Source organism: Ambystoma mexicanum, chromosome 2q (assembly GCF_040938575.1).
Source record: "Ambystoma mexicanum isolate Mex_15411 chromosome 2q, UKY_AmexF1_1, whole genome shotgun sequence".
Lineage (NCBI taxonomy): Eukaryota > Metazoa > Chordata > Amphibia > Caudata > Ambystomatidae > Ambystoma > Ambystoma mexicanum.
Window position 1 is genome coordinate 629,554,604 of NC_090924.1, and position 22,947 is coordinate 629,577,550.

At 44.0% G+C, this 22,947-nt stretch overlaps 1 protein-coding gene across 2 annotated transcripts in view; it reads left to right on the plus strand.

The window, feature by feature from the left end:
• The window catches only part of LOC138569646 (uncharacterized), a 1,436,407-nt gene that overhangs the window by 1,034,374 nt on the left and 379,086 nt on the right, over window positions 1–22,947 (plus strand). For both annotated transcript variants that reach the window (XM_069647797.1, XM_069647798.1), the window contains exon 53: window positions 18,855–18,936. In XM_069647797.1, the coding sequence (XP_069503898.1) occupies window positions 18,855–18,936 (82 nt within the window). The remainder of the gene's footprint in view (window positions 1–18,854; window positions 18,937–22,947) is intronic.

Below are 22,947 nucleotides of genomic sequence, written 5' to 3' on the forward strand. Positions count from 1 at the left end.
TCTCACCTTTCTTGTGGTGGCTCCTTTCAGCCGTTACATTCTTGTTTTCTGCAGCTACTAACATTGAAAACAGCCTTTCTGGTTGCCATCACTTTGGTCATACAGGTGAGCGTGTTTCAGGCCATTTCTTGCAAACCGCCCTTTCTTTGTTTTTTCTGGGAGAAAGTATCTCTTAAAGTGAGACCAGGGTTCTTGCCTAAGGTGGTGTCAGAATTCCATCTTCCTCAGACGATAGATCTTTCAGTGTTCCATCCAACTCTGTACCCTTCCAAGGAGGAGGATCATTTTCACTGGTTGGACCCCAAGAGAGCTTTTGAGCTTCTATGTAGCAAGAACAGCGGAATATAGAAAAACTGAGCAGTTGTTTGTAGCCTAGAAAAGGACTAGCTGTATCAAAGTAGACAATTTCACGATGGATCACATAGTGTTTTTCAGAATACTACAATACCATGGTTCCTGGCATCAGGACCCACTCTACCAGAATGATCTCCACCTCTAAGGCTCTGCAAAGGGAAGTACCATTTATGGACATCTGCAGGGCCGCAACCTAGTCCTTGCTTCAGATGTTCACAAAGCATTATAGCCTGGACGTAGCCCGTGGAGCTGACACTCGCTGCGGAAGGGCAGTGTTGCATAATGTACCGATATAGAGCTTTCTTCCTGCCTCCTTTATCTCTACTACTTTGGGAGGTTATCTGATGACGAATCTGGGGAAGAAAAGCAATCCATTGAAGAAGAAATTACTTACCGTAATGATTTTTTCTATGGATTCTTCTCTTCTCCCGCAGACTCCTCATCACCCATCAATCCCTGCTAAGAAAGCATTGGCAGAAGGTGGCATCTTTTCCTCACTGGTTTTCCTCTGCAGCGGCTTAGCTCGGGGAAAAAGGTAGAAATTGAGGTACGCGGTGTAATGACGCGGAATATATACGATGACCGATGTCACGTCCGGTGCCGACAATCAAGCACTAAGTCAAGGCGGATCAACGATCAACGGCCGAGTCGAGGTCCACTATGCCCCTTATCCAAGATTTTTCTGAGCAGCTGAAGCTGGCAGGGGATATCTATCTAATGAGCAATCTGTCACAGAAGAATCTTTATGCTAGGTAATGTCTTCTTCTGTGCTCTGTCACCGCCATTCGCCACACCCTGGCGGGGGGCAGTTTGTTGCAGTGCAAATATCTGGGAAGCCATGCATTCTAAGGCCTTGAAACGTGGTTTTCGAGGTCCAACAGGGACCTTGTGTTTTGTTCCTTATGACGAGACCAGTCCTTCTACGACCCTTCTACGACCCCATTGATGTTTTGCTGATTTCAGGCAACTGTCTCATGTGTGAACCTGCTGAAATCCAGGGAAAGTGGTGTGGTGTCCAAATGTCATGTAGTCAGTTGTGTCTGGAAGTTTTCAGATGTACAAACTGTACAAAAAGCCATGTGTGTTTTGCAGGTCATATGTTACGCAAATAAAATCTACTGGAAACACACACATTTAAAACACACATCAAAGTTTGATTTTACTTTATTGTGTGCTTTGATATGTATATGAGGCAGACAGTTAACAAGCAGAATAAAGGCACATTGTATATTGAAACCCTATACCATCATGTGTGACATGAAAATGTCATATATTTACACTCTTACTATGCACACTCCTATGACACACGCTCCTACAAGACCAATGACACCAACCAGACATGCTAGTATGATAGGTGCAGGCACGACATGGGCTCCTGAAGCATGCTCCTACAATACACCCTCTTACCACACACACACACCTTTGACATTTTGACATGCACTCCTATGACACACACTCTTCTGACACAAGCTCTTAGGGTAAGCTCTTAGGACACATCTATGATGTTGGTTAGTTTTATCCTTTGTCTTTTGGTGCCGCCTACACGGGTGTTTGGTTGCTCCCAAGGCTGCAGAGAGCTTTAAACATATCAACAAAGAAAGAGATCAAACACTGTTTGACAGGTGCTCCACAATTGATGTTTTATTTGACTTGTGTTAATGGAGAATGTCTGTATTTTTTCACTGAAATCTTTTTACTTTTTTTAAAACCCTCAACGCGTGTTTCCCCACTTTGTATTTAGTGGTTCTTCAGGAGGAAAGTATGCATATATAGCTTTAGTGAACAAGAAAAAAGAAAAGAAGGAAAAGAAAAAAAATGTTTTCCAATATTTGGAAAAAATAGCAGTATTGACAAACTTGATGATAAATTAATATAAACATAATTTTTAAATATTCCTTAATGTTAGAACAGACAAGACGCCTCAAAACGTTTTGCATCTAATTTGTCAGGATTGAACTTAATTTTTATAACTGGTTATCTCTATCACAAACATAATTAACCAAAGGTAAAAGGCTCTGAACAAGAGAAAATATATATCAAAAAATATCTTACTGGTCAATGTTTTCTTTTGACTCCTAGGTAGTAATTAGATGGTCACATACCTGTACATATTTGTAGATAGGTGTTTTTGCTGCAGTTCTACTTCTTTTGTGGTATGGGGCAGTCCCTATTTAATTTGGAGAAAGAAACTCTATTTGTTAATGGATTGAGATAATCCATCTTTTAGTTTCCAAAAATACACATGCTAAAATTAGGAAGATGGCCTCTGAGATCAAATTATTCCCAAGGTTTCTTACCTGGATTTCTCTGTGGATGCGATTCTGCCGGATTCTGATTCGTGACTGAAACTGCTCGTATTTGCCATCTAAGATGGCCGATATTTATATGCGTAGGATGACGTCATGATGTCATCCTTAAAGTCACGTGATAAACGTGATCACGTTTTTTGACGCCATTTTGTAATGGCTAAAGGGCCAGTAATCTTGATTCCCATTCAAGAGATTACCTTTGGTGTGTTTTAGGTTACCAATTTTGAAGTAAAAGAACAAGTACAGCTAACCCACCTAGTGACCCCCCTGATCCCTACTCCACCTGGATGGAAATGAAGAGGGTGAAGTTGAAGAGTCCTGCATTGAGACGGTTCTTCAAGGTGAAAACTAAGGCCATAAAACACACACAGCAGCAAATGTATGCATCCTCAAAACCAAAGCCTACATGAGACGTGCAGTTCAAAAGGATGAAATCTATTGTATCTAAAATGTCTATTTCACAATATGGAGAACCTGGAGTTCAAGGAGAGGAACGCCCCTTTTTTCTTTGATTCATGTTTTAAGAGAAAAATCCTATGTTTTAATCTGATAATCCAGTTCGAGTCTGTCACGTCCTTGTGATGCCTGAAGGAAAAACACCACTTGAGAAGATGATGGGAACAAGCGCCACTTGGCTCTGGATGAAAGCTCCTAGTAAATCAAATGGCTGATGAAAAGAGCTGCATGAGAATAAAATAACAAAATGTAAAACTTCCCAGAGGGTGGGCTTTTTTAAATGCCCACCTTTTTGAAAATACTAGATTGACTAGATGCACTGGCCAGCCATCACGGATAGTGTCTCGAGAGAGCTCCCAGCACTAATGTATGACAAGCTCCTAGCACACAAGTGGGTGCTGGCAGCATATTTCACATTGGTGGGCCTTTAAAGGTACTATCATTGAGAAACACTAAAATAAATTAAAAAAAATGTCTGTCCTTGATTGAGGGATAGAAATGCAAGGGTGACCACAGTGGTTTACACTGCTGCTGGCTCAGTGAAAAGTGCATGGAACTGTCAGAAATGACCCCCTCTTGTATAGAGTTTCCCACTGCACTTTTTCGAAACTAGTGCTGGGGAAGGTGTTAGTTCTCTGCACTTTTGCCCCCTGCTTTGGTAATTGTGCACATCTATAATGTTCACATTCACATGCCCCTTCTGAATAGGGTACGTTTTTGGGTGCAAGTGAAGTAGGTGCACTGTGGTGCGTCATTTGCACCAAAATAGAGAGTAAACTGTCTATGCTCACCAACCGAATAATGTAATGCTCCTGAAAGGTAGTTTTGACATGTAGTGAAATGTAGTGAAAGGAAAATCATTAATTTGTAATAAATGTGCAAGCAAGTAGCTTCAAGACCTTGGCAGAGAATGTAAACTCAAAAAAATCTTTCAAATAACAACCTCACATCACCCCCATGTCCAAAGCTTGCCTTTTGACTGCAAATACAAAACTCCTTTAAAAATATGTTTCCTTCTTTGCTGTAATTTCACATAAATGTGAAAATCAGTGTAGTATTAATTTGCATAATGTGCTTTCTACGCAAAATAGACGGTAGTCTCCAATCTGAGGTAAGAATGGTTCCTACTAGACTTAACTATACTAAATGTTTCCTGAGTTGGTCTCAATTGCAACAGGACTTTTCCTTGGCAATTCTATTTCCGACGCTGCCAACTTTACAGTCTGCTTTGTTTATTTACATGTAAGCACCTCCCAGAAACCGCCTGGCTGTTTGACATCAAGTGCACCCCCACAAATGAAGCTCACTGAGCGGGGGTGTCACAGTCACTGTGACTAACACACTTTCATCTCACAGTGTTCGCTCCTATAAAAGTATCTTTGTGGGAAATCCAGCCCTTGGCTGGATGAAGTCTTGAAACCCAAATAGCTTCATGTTTTGGAAATATTGTGTCCTCGTTATAGAATGCATTGCCTGGGAAAATCGTTATGCTCCCAAATAAGGTTAATGGTCTAAGTTTAGAGTACAGTCTCCTTTATTTGGGATGCAATCAATGGATTGGATTCTATGTTCCCATATGGCCAATTCTGCATTTTTCAAGAACGTTTTAGAGTTCTGATGAGACCTGCTGCAACTCATCATCAAAGCATTTATTTAGAGTCTTCAAGTCTGTAGGCTCATTTTGATACCCTTTGTTCTGTAGGTCGCTAGCCACACACTCAATAATCACTACAGAGCAGTTGTAGAATTAACGTTTCTTTATTGCCGTCTCAGGATTCTGTTCCGCGCTCTGGTAGCCCCTCCCTTGTCCCCATGCCAACATCCTCCATCCCTGGTTTTAAGGATGACTGACCTTATTTACCTTATTTACTTGGGCCGGGTTGGGACCAGGGTGCTCACTGCAGGATGGTGGAATACCACTCCCTCTCCTTCTATATTCCTGGCATCTGCTAGGTGGCCGGCCCTGTCTCCTCCGTTGCCCCTTACTGCCTTCTTCATTTGTGCATCTGGGTGGATTTCCCTTCCCCCTCAGTCGTTGTGGCCTTCTGTCGTCTCGTAGTCCATGGGCCGATAGCCCTTCAGTCACTGGGATGGATCATCCCTCCCCATACCACGGGCGGATTGCCGTTCAGCAACAGTTGTGGTGGACTGCCATCTAATCTGATTCCCCAGCGTATTGCCCTTTAACAGCTGTTGCGGCTGGCTGCTGTATTTCCTGATCACCGGGCTCCGATCACCTTGCAGTCACCAGGCTAATGCTCTTCTATAGGTGGGTTCCCCTCTTATCAAGGCGGATTTCCATCTCCTTTGATGTGGCCGGCATTGGCAACCTTTTCTGGGCGGACTGCCCTCTTACCAATGGGCAGATTGCCCTTTCTTCTCCTGATGTAGCCGGGATCGGCAGACTTTACTGGGCGGACTGTCATCCTGTTTCTTACAGGGCTGAGATTTGCTGTTAACGTGGGTGGATATGCCCTTCCCTGTCTATCACAAGCCTGGACATTTCTTTTCATCATCGCCAGTTGTTCTGTTGTTTGCTAGACCACACAATAATCACTAGAGAGCCGTTGTAGCAGTATGCCCATCTTTATTGCTCTCTCCAGACTATGTCCCGGCCTCATCTTCCTCCTCATCCTTGTGCCAATGTTCTTCTTCTTCGAATTAAGGTCCTCACTGGTTTTAAGGAGAACTAACTTTATTTACTTCACAACATCCTTGAACAATCTGATAGAGCAGACTTGGGGTGCATACACTTATGTGCATTTTCTGTAATGCAGGATCATTTTGATACCCTTGTACATTCTGACAGAGCAGGCCAGGGCGTGCATTCACTTATGTGCATTTTCTTCGATTCTTCAAGTCATGCAGGCTCATTGTGATACCCTTGGACAATCCTACACAGCCGGCCTGGGGTGCATTCACTGATGTGCATTTTCTTAGATTCTTCAAGTCATGCAGGCTCATTTTGATAGCCTTGGACAATCAGACAGAGCGTCCCGGTGTGAATCCACTTATGTGCGTTTTCTTAGATACTTCACGTCATGCAAGCTCATGTTGATACTAGTGGACAATTTGACAGAGCAGGCCCAGGTTGCATCCCCTTATATGTGTTTTCTTAGATTCTTCAAGTCATGCAGGCTCATTGTAATACCCTTGGAAAATCCGACAGAACTGGCCCGAGGTGCATCCACTTATGTGCATTTTCTTAGATTCTTCAAGTCATGCAGGCTAGTCATTATACCAGTGGACAATTTGACGGAGCGGGCCTGGGGTGCACCCGCTTATGCGCGTTTTCTTAGATTCTTGAAGTCATTCAGGCTCATTTTGATACCAGTGGACAATTTGACAGAGCGGGCCCGGGATGCATTCATTTATGTTTCCCAGCTGTGCTTGGCTTGATAATGGCCATTTGCCTCATAGAGTGCACTTACCACTGCATATCCCAATCCATGCATTGTGAAGGCATCATGAAGAAGGACACAGACAACTGAGACAAATCTCAAAATGAACACTATTGTTGACTTAAATGTGAGGATGCAAAAAGGCCTAACTTCCCTTGATCTAAGGTGGAATTTCCCTACCTAAAAAAAATGAAGGAACGTCCGAGTCAAAGAATTCAACTGAAGAATCTGTCTGTGTCCAAAACCTTTACCTGCCCTCACAACTAACTTTATATATACAATGTGTAGGCATATATGCACCCAAAGGAAAACAGTGTTTACCCAAAGTTCTTTCCTCTCCCAAGTGTAAAGTAGTTTCTTAACACAGTCTACAAATGATCCTTTGTAGTCAAAAGGGAAAATAGTTTGAATCATGACCTAGGGTTCCTTTATCCAGGTTTTAAAGGCAGTTCACAACAGAAACACTGGGATTCCCTTCCCCATGTTCTAAATAATTCACAGTAGAAGCACTGGGGTTCCCTTGCCCAAGTTCAAAATAATTCACAGTAGACAACTGGGATTCCCTTCCCCAAGATCTAAATAATTCACAGTAGAAGTTCCGGGGTTACCTTCCCCAAGTTCAGAGTGGTTAAAAGTTTTAAGAGGTTCAAAAGATTCCCAATGTTTGTTTTTCACCTCTAGGGGCGGACCTGTATTCAATCCAGTATTTGGAAAAAAGAGCCATCTGCTTTATTTTAATTCAGTTCAATGATCAACGTATGTTTGTAGGTTTTATAAGGTTGAGCGATAAAGATTACATTTCATTTATCCCATTGAAATATCTATTTCGCAGTTTGGAACCTTTCAGAAATGCTCCCTTCCTTATCTCAAGGTGTGCAGTCCCTGTAACACTTCACATGATTGTTAATTCAGTAAACAGTTCAGACGGTATCTTTCAAGAATGTGTTCCACTTATTTCAGACCCACGCGACCACTCCACTACATTGTATACTTGCACAATCACTGGTTCCTTCACAGCGCTCGCGGTCAGTTTCACATTGGGTTTCCTGGTCTCTGAAAGTCACTGGCTTCCTTTGCAGACTTCATGCATACCATGCTGGACTCGCTTCAACTGGTTGCCTCCAGGGTTCCATCTTCTGCCCCTGAGACACTCCAATGCTCTCACAGCACCACGGGAGAATGAATACTCTGTCTCCATCAGAAGGCCAGCCCCTCAGAATGCCGCCTTCTCTTGCCTTGCAGTTAAGCCAGAGAACTGTTCTCACGCTGTCCCAGTGCAGACCACCTGCCTCTGCAGTCCCTGGATTCCGACCCTCGTCACACGACAGCTCTGCATCCAATGGCTCACAGCAGTGTCTCGCCTTTCTCACTCTCCTATCTGTGCTCTTACGGGTTCCTACACTTTATACACCTGTGGTGTGTGAATGAGCTGCAGGTGAGAGCCTTCTCCTTCAATTGCCTAATTATAATTAGGCTTGTTAGTGTGACATGCCTGATCTTTGTAGTGGTATTCCTCTGAGGCTCTCTTCCTTGTCTCAGTACCAGAGTGGTGTGGTTGTATGTTGGTGTGTATGCCTCCTAGTCGTCTCTTCCTAATTCCAGTGCAAGAATGGCATGACTGAGACAAAATAAGGGAAGCTCCTTTACAATAACCCCCAATGGTTAGGGAAGGATTGGGTGGGTTGTTATTAGGAAAAGGGGGATACCATGTCTCGCCCATTTTATATTTAACCTTTTTTGCTCTCTTTCTGGTACATCTAGACAGATGGTGTCACAGACCCTTTTCTTGGTTCAGGGGACATGTAGAGCAATATCCCATTACTATCTTTGGAAGGGGCATGGGAAATACTGTGTCTCACCTGAGTATATCTCCCTCCCAATACCCAAGGATACTCCACCGAGGTGATCCTCCATTGCTCCTCCACCGCCAGAGTCGGGATCCAAGAGCGATGGCCACCTGTGTAAAAGATCCCCAGGAAGTAGAAATGAGAATACCCTCAGGTTTCAAACAGCATGGACATCTCTCCAAAATGGCACAGACGAGTAAAAACATGCACTTTTCCCCCACGTGTCTGACCTCATTTATGCCATTTTACGCATGCACGGAAACAAGCCTAATGATGATTCTTTGTTAACTTTTACAATAAAAGTGACTGATCAACAAAATAGACTAATATATAACAAATAGTTAAAGTGCTGGCCTTTCCTAACACTTAACACTAGACATAACTGAGTCTTATAAATGGTATTAGAACATCTTAACATCATGGATGCACAGACAGTTTACAGCCACCAACATCAAAAGCACAACACGAATTACAGCTTTGGAGTAATGGAATGCTATGATTTGCATGAAAGCTATGTGAATCGTGAATGTAAATGCACAGTTTTCATGTGGCACCCCTATATTGAGCCAGTGCTTTGTTCTTGGGTTTAATCGATAAGACACTTCGGTCAAAGGAAGAGCAAGTGTTCTATTCAACGGGAAGTACTCGATGCTATTTCCTGAGTGAAAGAACACTGTATACGATTGTGGTGTACCGCATCGCTGCATGTGCGCTGAGCATGCGGTTTTGGTAGATATTCTTGTAGGCAAGGTTGTCATTTGTACATGGTGTGTACTGCAAAACCAGAATATGAGTAATCCCAGATAAAATACATTTTCACAAATAATGCTAATTGAATAATGGGGACCACACACACGTGCATGTTGTGGGTACACTGGGGTCTTCCCCCCAGGCAATGTCTAACAATTTTTGAAAAGGATGCCCAAGTAATACGTTTATCCATCAAACAAGGATCTGGGTGTCACTTTTCACCCTTTCCTGAAATTATTTCTAAATTCGCCCTGTCATGTACATGCATTGTGGGAGGCACTCTGTATGGATTCATTTGAAATCCTCCTGCTTTTAACGTGTGCGCAAACCTGTCGGATTACATGGGAGTCCAAAGCAGTTGAGGCAGCGATCAAAATCAGTTGTTGGTGTAAATGCATTATATTTTAGCAGGTGGATTGGATGGGGCGGTGGAGATGAAATTTGTTTTCATTCCACTCCCCCACTCCACCTGCAGAAAAATCCCCTGTAGTGTGAAATCTGGTGAAAACCCATGTGTTATCCCTTTATGCTTCATTTACAGCTAATTTAGTACTTTTCTAAAGTCAATTGTGCTTGTTTTTGGGAGAGCACAGCAAGCAATTCAGCCATGAATTCTACTCTCACCTGGGCCAGTAATCGTCAGTTTACATCAATGAGTTTCTTTGTGAAAAGGGTTTTCCCAACATTGCATTTTCCATTATTAGTCCAGTATTGTCTCTTGGCTGTTTCCATGTAACATCCCATAATTCAGTACCAAAATGTTTCTTCCGGGGAACAACACAAATACTTGCCTGTTACTACCTTATGCAACACTCATGAATGGGCTGAAATCAACAGTGCAAGCCAGAAGCACACAAGTCCTCGGCACCGCAGTAGCCAAAGTAGTGAGGCTGCCCTTAAATTGCCCCTTTTATGGAACAGAATTGCTTTTGCTCTAAGTAGAGGAATTCATGTTGAGGATGGGAAAACTCAAAGCAAAAACCCAAAAGTGAAAAATCAAGTACAGTGCAAAAATGTGCAGAATGTTCCCTTATATTAATAGGAACCAAATGCCTCACATTTGCATTGTAAAAACACTATGCACGAGGCCAATCAGGGTGTTCGTTCCAAATGAACAATTTGGCTACTATATAGACTTATATACTGAGGAAGGGATCATTGTCATGCGATAATGGGCCTACCCCCTAATCGCTCTGTGTCATAAATTATGGAGTGGTCATTATCCCAAGCATTAATGACCTCTCCTGAGGTCTCTAATGCTATTAGCACATAATGGTAATAGACATAGAAGTTTAGGATTTGTGGTGGTTAAGAAATGCATGTTAGTTCAGTAGTGTGTAAAGTAAAAACATTTTAGCAAATTAAATGTATAAAAGGTTTTATTTCGTAATGTTATAAAAACAGGTTTGGGAACATTTTGGAGGAGCTAGTTAAAGGCATGATGACTTTGGGGTCTTCTGGGGCCATTGCCATAGAAAATAGGGAACAAATATGAGAAGTGCATATAGGAAAAGCTACTTAATGACTTGCCCCCCTTGGGTGACTTCTTAGGGATTGGCATAGAAAAGGCAGGGAAAAATATCGGGGTGAGGGTGTTGCTGAATTATTTTTGTTGAGTCCGGCTCTCGTAGGAAGCCATCTGCAACTATTTCCTTTCCAACGTGTCATCCTACTGCCACGACATGACAGCAGAGTCTTATGGAATTCATAATTAACTGCAGTGATGTCATAGCAAGGCATATGCCATTTCCTGTTCTCATACAGGGCCCTTGGACCCAAAAAAAGAGGACAATGTCTAGATAAAGCATATCGAAGTACAGCCGGGTAGGTCTCAGCTATTCCAGAAAGGAGTTCTGAATGATTCCTGGCACCATGTCACCTACATTGCACGGATTACAGATCATTTGGTACCAGGAAAGAGCAATTCAGCACCAATGTTTGCACAGAGAAAAAAGTGCAAAATGTGGTTCTTGCATTCTTCATCCAGAGCAGATGTTCCTTCTGCATTCAATTACATTGCATGTTTGCACTGGTAAGTCAGAGCAGGTGTCACTGCTTAGTTGCCATTCAACCTGGCTCAACTGCCCATCACTATTTTGCCTTCACGTGATCCAGGATCTGATAGATCTTCTATGATGTCACTAGGGATCCTGAGGTGCAATACAACTTTCAGTGGTAAGCTACCAATGTATAATTGTATAGTGTGTATAGGGATGCTGCAGATTTGTGCGGCTCGGCAGTAGCCATATGTACCTAACCTCTGCCACTGCTGTGCATATGCTGTCTAACCTGTACTTAGACTAGCCCACTGCTCACTCAGAGCCCATTGAAGTTGCCACTGCTGTGCCTATGTTGTTTAACCTGTGCCTAGACTAGCCCATTGCTCACCCAGAGCCCATTGAAATTGGCACTGATGTGCCTATGTTGTTTAACCTGTGCTTAGACTAGCCCACTGCTCACTCAGAGCCCATTGAAATTGCCACTGATGTGCCTATGCTGTCTAACCTGTACTTAGACTAGCCCACTGCTCACCCAGAGCCCATTGAAATTGCCACTGCTGTGCCTATGTTGTTTAACCTGTACTTAGACTAGCCCACTGCTCACTCAGAGCCCATCTTTTGACTGCCGCTCCTAGCATCCAGCTGCATTGCCATCTAATCACAGCCCTTTACCTATATTCACCATGCTCCACCCTCCATCAACCAGCACACCAGCCGCCCCCCAGCTTCCCCTCCATCATTCCTCCTACCTACTTTCTACCCTCCTTGTTCACTAAAAGCAACATCACAGCAGCTTATCCTCCACCCACCATAACATCATACACTAGACCCACTAACATCAGGAACCAACTCCTGGGACTCTGCTCAAGATACCCGAGCATCACCCACCAGGCCCCACCCAACACACCCATAACCACAGAAAAGTCCACCTTCATCGCCAAACCATCCTTACCCACACCAGTCCTGACGCACCCCAACCCTGCTTCATCTGCACGAAACAACACCGCCCCCTCCTCATCCCAGCCCCCACACAAACTACAGTGTGTCCTTATCAAAGCAAGATCCATCCCTGCTCATGCCACTGAAATTCACGAACTCCTAATTAACCTGGACCTCGACATCCTAGCCATCACTGAGACCTGGCTTCATAGCGCCGCAGGGCCAGACCTCAACCTTGCCATCCCACAGGCTACTCCATCATCAGGCAAGACCACCTTTCCTCAGTAGGAGGTGGGGTAGCACTCATCCTGAAAGATCACCTAGAGGCCAGACAAATCACATCTAACCTGGGTGATAAAATAGATTACCTTGCTATAAAAATCGCCCTCTCCCCCAACTCCACCATTACCATCAACCTCGTCTACCGCCCACCTGGCCCACTATCAGAGTTCCATGAGAACCTCCTACATCGCTTAAGAGAAAACCTAAAACTCACCACCAAAAGCATCCATTTAGGTGACCTTAACCTAGGATACAAGGACAAAAAGGATAAGCCAGCCAAATCTCTTTCACTAGCCCTAAAGGAACTAGGTTTTGACCAAAAAATAACCTCACCCAAACATATCAAAGGCCCTATTCTTGATTGGGTAGCCGACCACAACTGTCACATCGACATTAGCTCTATCACCCCGACTCCTTGGTCAGACCACCACATCATTCACTTCCTCATCCCCGCCGCATCTAAGACCAAAAAGCCTAACGCTATCCCCCCAGCCCTGGAAAGATGCACCAAAAATCTTACCAAAGATAAGATCATACCACACCTCAGCACCCTCACAACAGATCTTAAGTCCTCCGACCCGTCAGTGTTAGCAGATATCTATAAGCGCACCATAAGCACTGCCATAGACACCATTGCCCCTTTACAGAATAAAAAAGCCGAAACAGTGAAACACTCAAACACCTGGTTCTCCTCGGAACTTAAAGTGCTCCGCTCTCAGAAAAGAAAAGCACTGAACACCTGGCAGAAACTACCCTGCCCAAACCACCCTATCCTCCTACAAAAAACCACCTCTCAATACAAAAAAGCCATAATCACAGCCAAGTCAGCTTCCTACAATGAAAGAATTGCGAATGCAAGATCCGAATCCAAAGAACTCTTCACCATTTTCAAAAAACTCACCACACCAGCCACTTCATCACAAGATATTGTTAAAGACCAAACCTGGTGTAACTCCATACAATCTGCCCTATTGAACAAAATCGAACTCCTACAAGCAAAAATCAAGGAGCACCACAAAAACCTATCACAGCACATCAAATCACCACCACTACTGACCACCTGCCCACCTCCAGCCCAGTGCCCCCTTCCACCAAAGCCCCCATAACCCTTTTCAAATTCAGGGAAGTAACAGAACAGGAAGTCATTGAGATAATGAACAAGATTAAACCATCCAGCTGCAAAGGAGACCCATGTCCAGCCAGTCTGATTAAAGAATGCACTGAAACATGCGCCCCCTTTCTCAAATCCTTCATTAACGCCTCCTTCAACGCCAACACACTTCCAGACAGTCTAAAAGAAGCCTGGTACGCCCCCTTCTAAAAAAACCTACTCTCGACCCAGAAGTTGCTAATGACTATAGACCCATCTCCACCGTGCCTTTCCTGCTCAAGATCCCGGATAAAGTTGCCTACGCGCAAATCCAGGAATATCTTGAAACCAACCATATCCTCGGCAAAAGACAGTCAGGCTTCCGACCAGGTCACGGGACAGAGTAAGCCCTACTCGACTTAAACTTGGGGAGATCATGGACAAAGGCAAACCGGCACTCTTCTCCTGCTGGATCTGTCCCCTGCCTTTGACCTTGTCAACCATGATATCGTAGGCATGCACCTAAAAAATGAAGCGCACTTCTCCCCAGAAGCTATCGCTTGGGTGGCCTTGTTCCTAAATGGTAGACTCATGAAGGTATTTTCAGACACTGCCTCTGCAGCCCCTACCATCATCCACTGCGCATCCCTCAGGGCTCCTGCACCGCCCCCACACACTACAATAAATTTACCCTTCCACTCTTCAATGATCTCGACTGTTGCAACATAGCGTACACCAACTACGCGGACGACACGCAGGTACCACTCCCACCAACTGGGAACTATGAAGTAGATGTGACAGCCCTAACCAAAATTTACACAGCTATCCAAACCTGGATGGCTGCCAACGGCCTCTGCTTAAACGGGGATAAAACTGAAATCCTCATAGTAGGGACCAGCAAAACTCTCAACAAACTCCCCCACAATATAAATCCTTCAACATCGATAACTCCATCATCACAGTCTCCAAGACTGTCAAAACCCTAGGTGTTCACCTAGATGCCTCTCTATCCATGTCCCGCCAGGCCAATGCCATAGCCTCCTCCTCAGCGCTCAACACCAACGTGATCAACGCAGTCAAGCCTTTTCTCTCCACCAAAAACTGCCTATCCATCGCCAGAGCAACAATAGGTACCAAACTGGACTACTGTAATGCCCTATTCCTAGGCACCTCTGTCAACTCCAAATCACGCAAAACCATGCGCTCCGGGCAGCGCTGACCATTCCCAAAAGGGAACACATCTCTCAAGCAAGGAAAGATGCCCATTGGCTACCTGTAAAGGAACGCATGCTCTTTAAAGCCATGGCCATCACACATAGATGCCTCACATCAGATGCCCCACCCTATCTCTCGGAAAGAATCACCCTCATCTCCTCTAACAGACCCGCTAGAGCCCACCGTGCCAACCAGATCTATGTTCCTACGTTCAAAAGATCCAGAGCTGGAGGGTCTAGCTTCCACCACCTCGCACTGTCAGGGGTTTTGACCCGTGTTCGAGCTATTATGCTGCAACATTTGGTGCTGTGGGCTTAGAAAATTCAAGATGGCGAAAAAGGCCACATTGCGCCAGAATCCAGGAAAACCGCACAGTTTTGGCGCACACCAAAATGTTCCCCTGAACTGCCACCAACCAGTGTGAGCGTGATGGGCCAGGAGTGCCATGGGTGAAATGTGTGCCAAAGGAAAAACAGCAGTGCCGGTTAGCTCAGAAAGTGCTTTGAAATCACCTTTGTTTCTCTGAAATGCAAGCTATTCGAAAATCTCAATGAACACCAGCAGACATTTGGCAGAAGGTAGACTTGTGTGCATACAAAATCTGGAAAGAGAAAGAGCCCAAAATAATGTTCATAATGAAACTGGCTGAGCTGTGGATGTCAGCAGCTGAAGTGAAATTGGACGTAAAGCCACTAAATCTAAATAAATGAGTGACCTACTGTTGAGTGTCACATAGTTTGCAACTGTTAAATGTCATAGTTTTGAACTTAGAATCAGCGTTCTAGCTGCATGTGTAAAAATTGTAAGTCTGATTTGGATGAATAAAAACTGGGAACAAAAGTGACATTTAGCTGAAGCCTGGCTTAAAGAGATTGAATTCTCCCCGACAGGAGTTGAAACTTGCTCAGCCACTCTTCCAAGGCCTGGCCTGCATTCTCCTGCCCTCGCCAAAGGGAGATGACACCTCTCTGATTGGATTAGGGGAGGAGCAGCTGGGGACTGCAGGAAACTGAACAATGAGCCTTCCTTGGCTCAGGCAAATGTTAAATTAGGGGGGTCGTAAATGGCTACCTCTTGAGAGGAACAGGGAGGGGCAGTGCCTCTGTGAGCAACTTGAGTTGGAGGAAGTGGACAAACCAGAAATTCCACCGTGTGCTTTGGGAAACCACACCCCTCTGGGCCAGAGCATAATTTTAAAAAGATGGATAATTCATAGTACCGAGTTGTCAAAATTATATAATTAATATAATTATTCTTGTGATTTTTCTGTGCACATTTTAAGAGGTGTCAGAACTCTGTACCATGTTCTGAGGCAAAACCCCATGATTTATGGAGATTGCAGACACAGGGTTCACGCTAGAAAAATGAGAATTTACTGGAATATGTGTAGAAAGGCGGTGTACATCTGTGTCATTTTTGGTAAAAATCCAATATTGGTAAACCAACCAAAAAGCACAAAATGTTATCATTTCTTAATCCAAGCTCTTAGAAACATCAGAGTTTCTAAGAAACACTCGGAAACTACCTTATGTGATATATGATGTGTATATGTAATGTCAACCACTTGTGCATCTGGGAAATGTGTTTAGTTATGAAAATGATTTTCTAAGGTAGAGTGCAAAGGGGAGTGTTCTTTCTGTATGCCATAAAGATGACACCGGATGACTCATTGCTCCCTTCGTCTTGACCTATCAAATCATGAGTGGGGTGGGCACAGAAAGTTAGCATCCACACCCATTTTCAAAAGACATAAAAAGAGCCACTGGAAGCCAGACAGGGACATTCATTTTCCAACCTTCAACTGAATTCCTGCGCAGCATTCTGATGGAGAACTCCAGAATCCAGAACTCCAGAGATCCAGAACTTCACTCCAGAACTTAAAGCAGAGAGGCCTGGACCACCAGCTAAATCCTTTTTCAGCAGGCCTTCAGAATCCAGCAATCCAACCAAACTATTCTACAGCTGGGCGAGCTGTTGGATTCTTGCCAAGAACTTTTGCCAGAACCGGTAGCAGAACCAGAAAGCAGTGCTGTATCCAGAGAGACCAGACCACATCGCTGTGACCAGAACCAGAGATCCAGACCAGACCAGCAGAGCAGAGCTGACCCAGATAGCTGTGACTTCAGAACCAACCGCCTTGAGTCCAGTCCCAACCTGACCAGACCCTGACGGCCTATTTCAAATTCATAGTGTGAGTACTCAGCCAGAGCTGTGCAAAACCAATCTCTTAGCTTAAAATAATCAGATTCAAAACATTTGAACCTGTCCAGAACTGCATCATAGGAATCGTGTGTCCCTTCTCCGATTTTAAACCTGTAAAAGTGTCATTTTGCCATTTTGAATCATTATTTAATTTCTGAAAATCTACCTTCACGAAATCGTCTGTATCTCTTGAACCGTTTGTGCTAAAACTTTCATTTTAAAGCTACGATTCTAGGCTTTCCAACGAACCCAGAACCGACTTTCTATTCATTATACTTTTTCCGTAATCGCGCTCGACTCACTCGGAAAAAGTGCAGCGATTTGCGATTTGGGTCAAATTTCTTCACTTGTCAAGATAGCAGCTTCTTGCTTTCCTTTGCTGAAATTCATTTGCAACCTGACAATCATTCACAGAGCATTGCTAAAGTGATCCTGAACTAATTTAAAGTGGCTATCACCCACCCTGAATCTCTTATAGAGAATTAAAAATCATTTTTAGCATATCTTTCCCTTCTTTGCAAACCACATTTAAAGTATTTTGCCTGTGTTTCAAAATCATCCCTGGTGCTATAAGTTTGCTTAGGGGGGAACTGAATTCGTATTGTACTGTGAGTTTATTCCTGAAGACTGTGTGTGTTACTTCCATCTCCTTACATTGCATAGGGGGGGAGTGAACTGTCAGAGAAAAAGTGATCATATTATCTGTTGCTGAAATCATATCAAGTTTATTTCTGTTCTGCCTTTTATTCATCTTTGCATCTCCTTGAAACCATAAAGCATTCCCAGCTACCTTGTTCTTTCCGTACCAACTCCAAAGTAATAAAATAAGTGTGCTAGTATAACATTATCCATTGTTGATCGCAAATATTAATTTATTATAAAAGTGTGATATATATCTATTGTTTAATTTTTCAAATAAACCTTTTTAATTTGCAAAACAAACCTACTTCTTGGCTCAGTGGGGTCAGGGGGATTCTAAGGGCCTCATTACGACCCAGGCGGTAAGTTACCGCCTGGGCCGTGACTTTACCACCATGGCGTAAACTACGTTTACGCCATGGTGGTTGGCGGACTTACCGCCCCATTCCGACCTTGGCGGGGCGGTAAGTCCCCAATCCCCATTTACCCTTCCCCATTCCCATTTTTGCCCCATAGGGCATAAAGGGAGTGGGGAAGGCGTTAATTACGCCACCGTAAATTACGGTGGCGTAATTAACTCCATGGTCCCTTAGCGCCATGGATTTTAACACCTGCTAAAAGCAGGTGTTAAGTCCGCCATGGCGCTAAGGGACCTCGTACTCAGGCGGTAAGGGTCGGCGCTGTTTACGCCGCCGTAAAACCCTTACCGCCTGAGTCGTAATGAGGCCATAAGAGAGGGGCGTTATACAAGGGTTCATCATCCAGATTATAACTTGTCATAAAAATATATAAATAAGGGCTTCCCTTGAGCAATCCCAGACAAGGCACTGACTTAGTGGGTATGCTTGATTGGAGTCATTAACAGCACCCAAAAACTGGAATGCCCTGCCAACCAAAATAAGGAATGAAAAATCATGCACCACCTTTCGCAAAAACCTAAAAACCTTTCTATTCCGCTAAAGTTTAAACCAACATGCATAGTTATGTTTGCACTGTAGCCATAGCAAAGCATAACTTTTTGACCCACCCGGTCTCTTCCACCTGTCATTGTCATCACTGCACTCAAAGCATTTAATCTTGTTTTACTAGTGCAACCGACTGTTACATCATGTTAAGCACAAGCCCGCTGTAACAGCGCCACAATGCCTCAGGGCAGTTCTGCGCGCTTTATAAATGCAAATAAATAAAAATAAATAAATAAACCTCACTCCTGTACCTCTAATGGCAATAAGAATACATTGCATGAACACAAACGTCTAGAGTTTACACAGGCACCTTCTCACTCATGGTATGTCTTGTGATTTCAGATGAAAATGAGAAGCATGCTTTCTCGACGTGCTATTAATGGATGCTTTTTCTATTTTTTTTAGTAATGAACTGAAAGTTAAAATGCACCAGAATGTCCACTTCCTCCTTCAGTACCTGCCTGGCAAATCTGAACTGTCCACAAAGGTAACTTCTCGTATATTTAGAATAACCGCATAGTGTGCACACCACATGCATATCCTCTCTGCTGTCATGCTGCCAGTAGGTGTCACCCCCACTCCCTGGCAGGTGCTGGTGGTTGGCACACTGAAGCAGGTGGTGTGGAGCATTGTACAGTGTTTGAGCAGCATGCTGGAATACCCAAGTAGCGCTACTCTCACCTGATTAGCGCCCTGACAAACTAGGGAGTCTTCTGCCATACAATGGCAGGCCTGGCCTCTGACTTATAATTGCACAAATCTGTACACAATTGTATTTCCCGGTACCAGAAATGCACTGGGTTGTATCTGGTGCATGTACAATGATGGGTAGAATTTCTCATGGTATTGGTTAGGAATCTGGTCTTGTTTCTCTCGGTTGATATTTATGACTCCATGTATTGCAGTGGACACACTATATGAGGTAAATAATGATAGTTCTGGTGTTTTATGTAGCACCACTACCATTGGTATCCAGGTTCCGAGTGCCTGGCAACCAATGTTACTTATGACCATCTCTACGCACAATGTGGTACTCAATTTATCAACCTTGGAGACTGGCGAGGTGATGGGTTGAATCGAGCCAACTGGAGTGTCGAACCCTTGACACACAGAATGATACAGTTCTCAAAGAGAGCATGAACGTTTGCGCAGGCTTCCCTGTGCCATACAATTTTGCCTGCTGCTCATCCAGCGAATCTATTGAGCACTCATTTTCTTAATAGGCACATAGGTGTGTTGGTGTTGAGAACCACTTTATTCTGGGTGTGGTCGCAGACCTTGAACTATTGGAATACTTTGTGACTTCCTCTGCAGAAATGTAGTGAGGCCTGAAGGTGGCTAGCAAATTGGGGTATAGGCATGTTCGCCTCTATGGCACTGACTTGGTATATGAATGGAATGAAATATGGTAAAGAGCCTTTCTCCTCCAATGCAATAGTTTCTGAGGCAGAATACAGAAGAATAGTGACACAGGAGTATGGATGAAAATCAGGCACCTCCTTCCTTTCAACACCGCCAAGAATCTCTTAACAACTCTTGTCTTCTCTAAACTGAACTACTCTGCCAGCATCCTCTTTGGCCTCCACAACTATGCGTTCTGTCTCCTGACAAGATCATTAACTCCTTCACTTCACACCTACTTCCTAATACTGTCACCAGGCTTGTTGGTTGACAATGCAAAACAGGCCCAGATTTAAATTGTTTCTCCTGGTTCCCAAATCTATTCACAGTAAGGGACCACTGTATATATCCTCCTCTATTCAACTCTACAAGTCTTCTCGTAATCTCCACTTTGCCTCCTCGACTACCCTTGGGGCTCCTCGCTGCCCCTGTGCTTCCTCTTGTTTCCGCTCTTTCTCTTATCTTGCTCCAATTGCATGGAATTCTCTTCCCTCAGACATCCAAGAAACTGTCCACACAGATTTTTTCAAAACCAAACCAAAAGTCTACACTCTCACCTCTGAGTTACCCTCTTAACCTACATCTCATCTGCCCACTAGATAAAATGTTTCCATTGCCTCTACCCTGCCTCTGTGCCTCTCTCCCTGTGCCTCCACTCTAGCACTTCACCCATCATGTTCACATCCCAAGCACAGCTGGCCATACGACCTACCGGCATTAAAAAATGTCCAATGTTGATTGTCCTTATTCCATGTAGGTCCACTTATGTATCATCCCCGGTGAATGTTCAATTTACTCCCCTCCTTAACCTGGTCAGAATGACCCTCAAACTCACTACTTTGTAAGAAGCTCAAAGCTTCCCATCAAATCTGATTTCTTATTTTTTGTATGTTCTTTTGTGATCAAATTAGCATTCTTCATCCTGAATATAAATAAATAGATAAATAAAAATAGTAGCTCACAACAAATACATAATCCAATAAACCCAAAGCAACACATTCAGCTGAACCATCTACTTCCTCTATAGCGGAACCCTCAGGTTGCTCAAAAGACACCTACTGCCACTACACAGACTCACACAGTACTCACAAACATACAGAATACACAACATACAGAATTGTGGATTGTTTCTTAACAATCAGAAACAGACTTATCTTTAGAATTTGGTGATGGAGAAGAAAAAGGATGTATTAGTTTGCTTGCAAGAGAAACAGACATAATCCTAGCTGTTAACCCATTCCCAACCAAATAATCCACCCCACCCTCCATCTATGCCACTTTTATACTGCTTGGGGCACATGACCCTCAAGGTTTTGAGAAGCACTTGTCAGGCATTCTGGCACATTGTTCCCACCTCCTGCCTAAAACTATAACCCTCTGTTCCAAAAAATAGGCTGTCATCAGTTTACATGACGAACGACACCACGTGTCAATCCACTGCCAGGTAAATATGGCCACTCACAATTACTTCTGTTGTCATCCTACACAGGTGAGGGGCATAGGGCCTCCACATTGTGATGACTGATATCCCCACGAATAGACTCATTGTGCTGGCCGGTTTGTACAGCGATGATCCAATGGTCTTAGTTCACCATCCTTTCCAACTGCCTTTTGCATGGTGCAAAGCTCAGTGTTAGCGGAAATGGTACACATGCGCAGCCCTGTTCATGAGTGACTGGTATTATCCTACACAGGATGATGTCATGCAGCGGGTACATTGTGGACCTGAAAGCAAAGACCCTCTGTTCTGCCCGTCCTTTCGCTATTTTTCGTGTCTCTGATCAGAATTTATTTTATTTTTTTATTTTATTGGCTGAGGTCTGCGTTCTTTCACAGCAAGTAGTGACTCACAACAAATAAATACATTTAATAAACTCAAAACATACAAATTCAACAGAACCAGCTACTTCTTCCAAAGGAGAAACCTCAGAACCCTCCCAAGACACCTGCTGGCACACTACACACATACTCAACCACACTGGGCAGATCAGTAGTCGCAAGCGTACAGAATACACAACGTACAGAATGCTAGATGGGCAACATTCAACTATGGTGATGTATTTGAGCAAGGGGTTCTGAGTGGCTTCTGATTGTCAAAGTGAGCTGCACTTGAGTTGCTTCTGGTGTCACGTAGAGTTCACTGTTTAAATACACCCCGTAGCTGAAAGCTACCCCGGGAGGATAGCTCAGCGGCAGCGTGCACGTCTTGGAAGCAAGAAGACACAAAGCAACAACAGATTCGATCCCCGGGTCCGTGCTTAGAAACCTCTGGGTGTTTAAGCGCGTTATAAATACGTAACTAAGACAAAAAAAAACACAATTACGCAACTAAGAAAAACAAATTCCTGTAACAGCGCCTAGATGCCTGCGGGCTGTGTGTGCGCTTAATAAATGTTAAATAAATAAAATAAGCTTAAGGCTGCCTTTGGGATCGCCCACGTTCTGAAAGTAAGCGTGCCAGAACGAGATACCACTCACCTTTCCTCACAGCAACCAAAAAGGAGAAAACAAAAACATTCATGGCAGGGACATAATGCCATATCCCAACGGTGGTGATGTCATGTCAGTTAAATCTGAATTTCATTGCCCCATGATGCCATGAGAAAGGGAAACAGAAGCCATACACAACATGGTGCTTACTAGGGTAACCCCTAGGTCTGACTGTGAAATGTCTCCGGTGATTGCAGTACCAATGAAACACATTCTCCCTTTGTTGTTGACAGTAGTAGAGCTACATTGTGCAATCTCCAATGGGAAATGCAGGTCTGATAAAAGACCTGATACATGATTGTGCATGTGCAATAATGTCAAGCAGGTCATCAAATGCAGCGACAGGCAAGAGGAAAGGTGAAATGCCCGATGTGGGACACCATTCCATTATACACGATACGCTCCTTTCGCATGGCATCATGGTAGAGGGCAATGCAGGCAAGGTGTAGAGATATCGCGAGAGCGCGCGCTCTCGCGAGATCTCGTCGCGGACCAAAGCTCCGCCCCCGCGCGCTTCGCGCGCACTACGGGACGAGCGGAGGACGCGATAAGGTGCGTCCTGCTGAGCCCTCCTCATACGGGGCCCGCTCCTCTTGAATCTTGGACA